Source organism: Macadamia integrifolia, unplaced genomic scaffold (genome assembly GCF_013358625.1).
Source record: "Macadamia integrifolia cultivar HAES 741 unplaced genomic scaffold, SCU_Mint_v3 scaffold553, whole genome shotgun sequence".
In the NCBI taxonomy this organism is placed as follows: Eukaryota; Viridiplantae; Streptophyta; class Magnoliopsida; order Proteales; family Proteaceae; genus Macadamia; species Macadamia integrifolia.
The window spans coordinates 379,634-382,624 of NW_024870482.1; the positions used below are offsets into that span (position 1 = coordinate 379,634).

The 2,991-nt window shown below is 37.8% G+C and overlaps 1 protein-coding gene across 1 annotated transcript in view; it reads right to left on the reverse strand.

Moving 5' to 3' along the window:
* Positions 1–2,465, reverse strand: part of LOC122069207 (nucleolar protein 58) — a 12,160-nt gene extending 9,695 nt beyond the window's left edge. The window contains exon 1 of the mRNA XM_042633169.1: positions 1,313–2,465. Within this exon, the coding sequence (XP_042489103.1) occupies positions 1,313–2,321 (1,009 nt within the window). The 5' untranslated portion in view covers positions 2,322–2,465. The remainder of the gene's footprint in view (positions 1–1,312) is intronic.
* Positions 2,466–2,991: the final 526 nt, after the last annotated feature.

A 2,991-nucleotide genomic window follows, 5' to 3' on the forward strand; every position in this document is an offset into this window, starting at 1 on the left:
AAAAAAAAAAAAAAAAAAAACGAAATAGAATTTCTTGCGACTTTGCTGCACTTGTAAGTAAAAGGCATTTAGGCTTTAACACAGCAAGGTTCACTACAGAAAAAGTCCCAACCATTGCACTATCACAGTATAAACTGATGCCCACACCCACCCACCCCCCCATAAAATAAAAAGAAAAAAGAAAAGTCAGCTGCCCATCTCCAAGCAGCCAGAGCCACTATCCCAACAGCAATTTTTTAGTGAACCACCACTAAATCCTGCTCTAGAGCTATAAAAAGGAAAGCTTCCAGTGGATAATTTGACACCACAGCAACACATGTTAATGAGTGGACAAAATCTAATTACAGTGCAAAATATCGATAGCAATAGTAATGTTATTCACTTGTCCATGGAAACAACAAAACCAGAATGTCAGCAACCATGATACAATGTACGTCAATGTACACCAAATCTAGACAACTAACCAAAGAACTAGGTCTTATGGCCATGGCAAAGGAATGACTGGGTAGCTTGACATTAGAATGATCTAATAATTACATCTATTCAGCAAAGGAATGGGTTGTTGACGCCCATAGGAAATTGGGAAAATTACCATTTTAAGTAAAATGGCTACTGCACTAACTGAAATCAGCAGCTTATTTGATTACTTAACAACCTTGCACTTTGATAGCCAAAATTACCAATCTATGCAATAAGAGTTTAGACCTATCGTCTTCCTATTTAGTTAATTCTTCATTTCCATCTTGGCCTTTTATAGATCAAATGGAGGACCTAGTATGTTGGTTATACTGGACTAACAGAACAGCAAGTGAGCCCTGTTTATATAATGATAGAACCTAAATTGCAAATGGTGGGTCTTTCTCTTCAATTCCTCTCTGAATCAAATGAAAGTCATCATTTTGACTGACCTGAGAGCATTTAAACCCCATATATATAAAAAAAAAAAAAAAAAAAAAAACAAAAAAAAAAAAAAAAAAAAAAAAAAAAAAAAAAAAAAAAAAAAAAAAAAAAAAAAAAAAAAAAAAAAAAAAAACAGGATTTAAACCCCATTTCATCAATTTGACCAACCTGAGAGCATTGAAGCCACATTTCATGAAAAAAAAAAAAGGCTTGCACTAGCATAATAGGTTCTCATCTATTAAGAGCAAATTTCAATGTCACCTAATATCACCCCCTACCCCATCCATTCTTTTTCAGTTTCTCAAATAAATTCAACTAAATCCAGACAAACATTCAAGGAACAGAGCAGCACACAAATAATTGTAATTGCAGAAAAACCCTCAAAGAGACAAGAGAGTGGAAAGTAGAGAACATACCTGAAGACACCAGTTACTGAGTCTTAGAACGCCGGCATGAGCAAGACCCTGGAACAGGTCAGATAGCAAAAGCTTGTAATCTCTATCCACCGAATCGGATTCAAATCCGATATCAGCATCAATTAAATTAGAAAGATTAGTGGCACTGAAGCAAACAGGTGGATGCCCAACAAACTCAAAGCGCAAGAGACTTGGAAAACAGATCTTCAAGGACTTCAAAGGAAGACCGTAAGCGTTACAGCGATCCAAGACCAAGCATTTTAATTTCGATTCTGGAGCACAAAGAACAACATCCATGGGCACATAACAATTCTTTAGATGCAGATAAACCAGACACGGGCAATTATAGATAATAGAAGACAGTGAGTCGTGGCTTAGCTGAACGTTGAAAAGAAGGGCAATCTCAAGAGAGTGAAAGCTGTGGGAGTTTAAGGGTATAGAGGGTCTGAAGGGGAAATTGGATGATTTCACACCCTTAAGTGATTTAAGCAGGAAAGGGAACGGAGGTGATTCACAGATAGATTTGAAACGGGATCTGTCCGAACTTTCTCTCCGACCAGGAAATCGAGGAAGATGGCGAGTTGAAGTTGAGATTTTTCTTTCCTGCAAGAACGAATTCCACTGCTCGACGCAGGAAATAAACCGAATATCTCTGTAATAAAGGAAACACAAAGACCTGTAATGACGCATCGGTTCTTGTTCGTTGACCAATTGGTATTTCTCTTCAAGTCTTCGTCTCCAAGCATGATCGTAGGTATCAATTCCCTCCCATGAATCCACAATTACATCATCTTTGGCTAGTTTTGAGAAACGATTCTCATCCAAATCGAAGACAGTGGTAGAACGCCATAACAGATTCCAATTCTTGGAGAGACAGGTTGTTCTTACGGCTTCAGTCACTGGAAGAAGTGAGAGAACGCGACACAAGAGATCAGCAGGCAAATCGCTAATTCGATCTCGAAAATTGTTGGGTTCTCCTCCACAATCCGAATCCCTCTCTTCCATTTCCTTTGGATTTCCAAACTGAATTGGAATTTAGAAATGAAAAAAACTATAAAAATGATATAGAAATTTTCGAAGGGCCGAAGTGACAGAACAGGGAAGAGGAGGAAAGTCAAGACGCGGTGTCGCAGAAGCTCATCAAGAACCATGTGACATCACAAGCTCACTATAAGTGTAACTATATAGCGAGGTGGAGAGTATGGATTTCCGTACACCACCGGTCATAATACTCATTACTTGTTCCTCTTAGATTCGTTTCTTAATACGCAAGTCTTAATTACTGTTGATCTGAGGGGTGGCCCCACAAATGATGTTTATATTAAACCGTTGGATTGGCATAAAATCTATTGGTTAGTGATGCTGATGACACTATTTATTTCTTGGGAGACAATCTACGTTCTGGATTTGACACGTGGTTGGTGAATGGGGTTCTATCTGGAATAATTCAATGGGAACGCGAGACTCCTTTTACTTTAGATTTCTCTAGTTTTTTGTTTTTTTTGGTGGAACTTAGATTTCTCTAGTGAGGAAGGAGCAACTTTTTTGTTACCCAAAAAAAATAAGAGGAGCTATTATACCTCCACAGTTTAATTCCTATGATTTCAAAAAAGTGAAAGCAAAGGTGAGCAATCGTCACCAGGTGGGGTCACAACAGATTTTTTTTTTTTTTTTT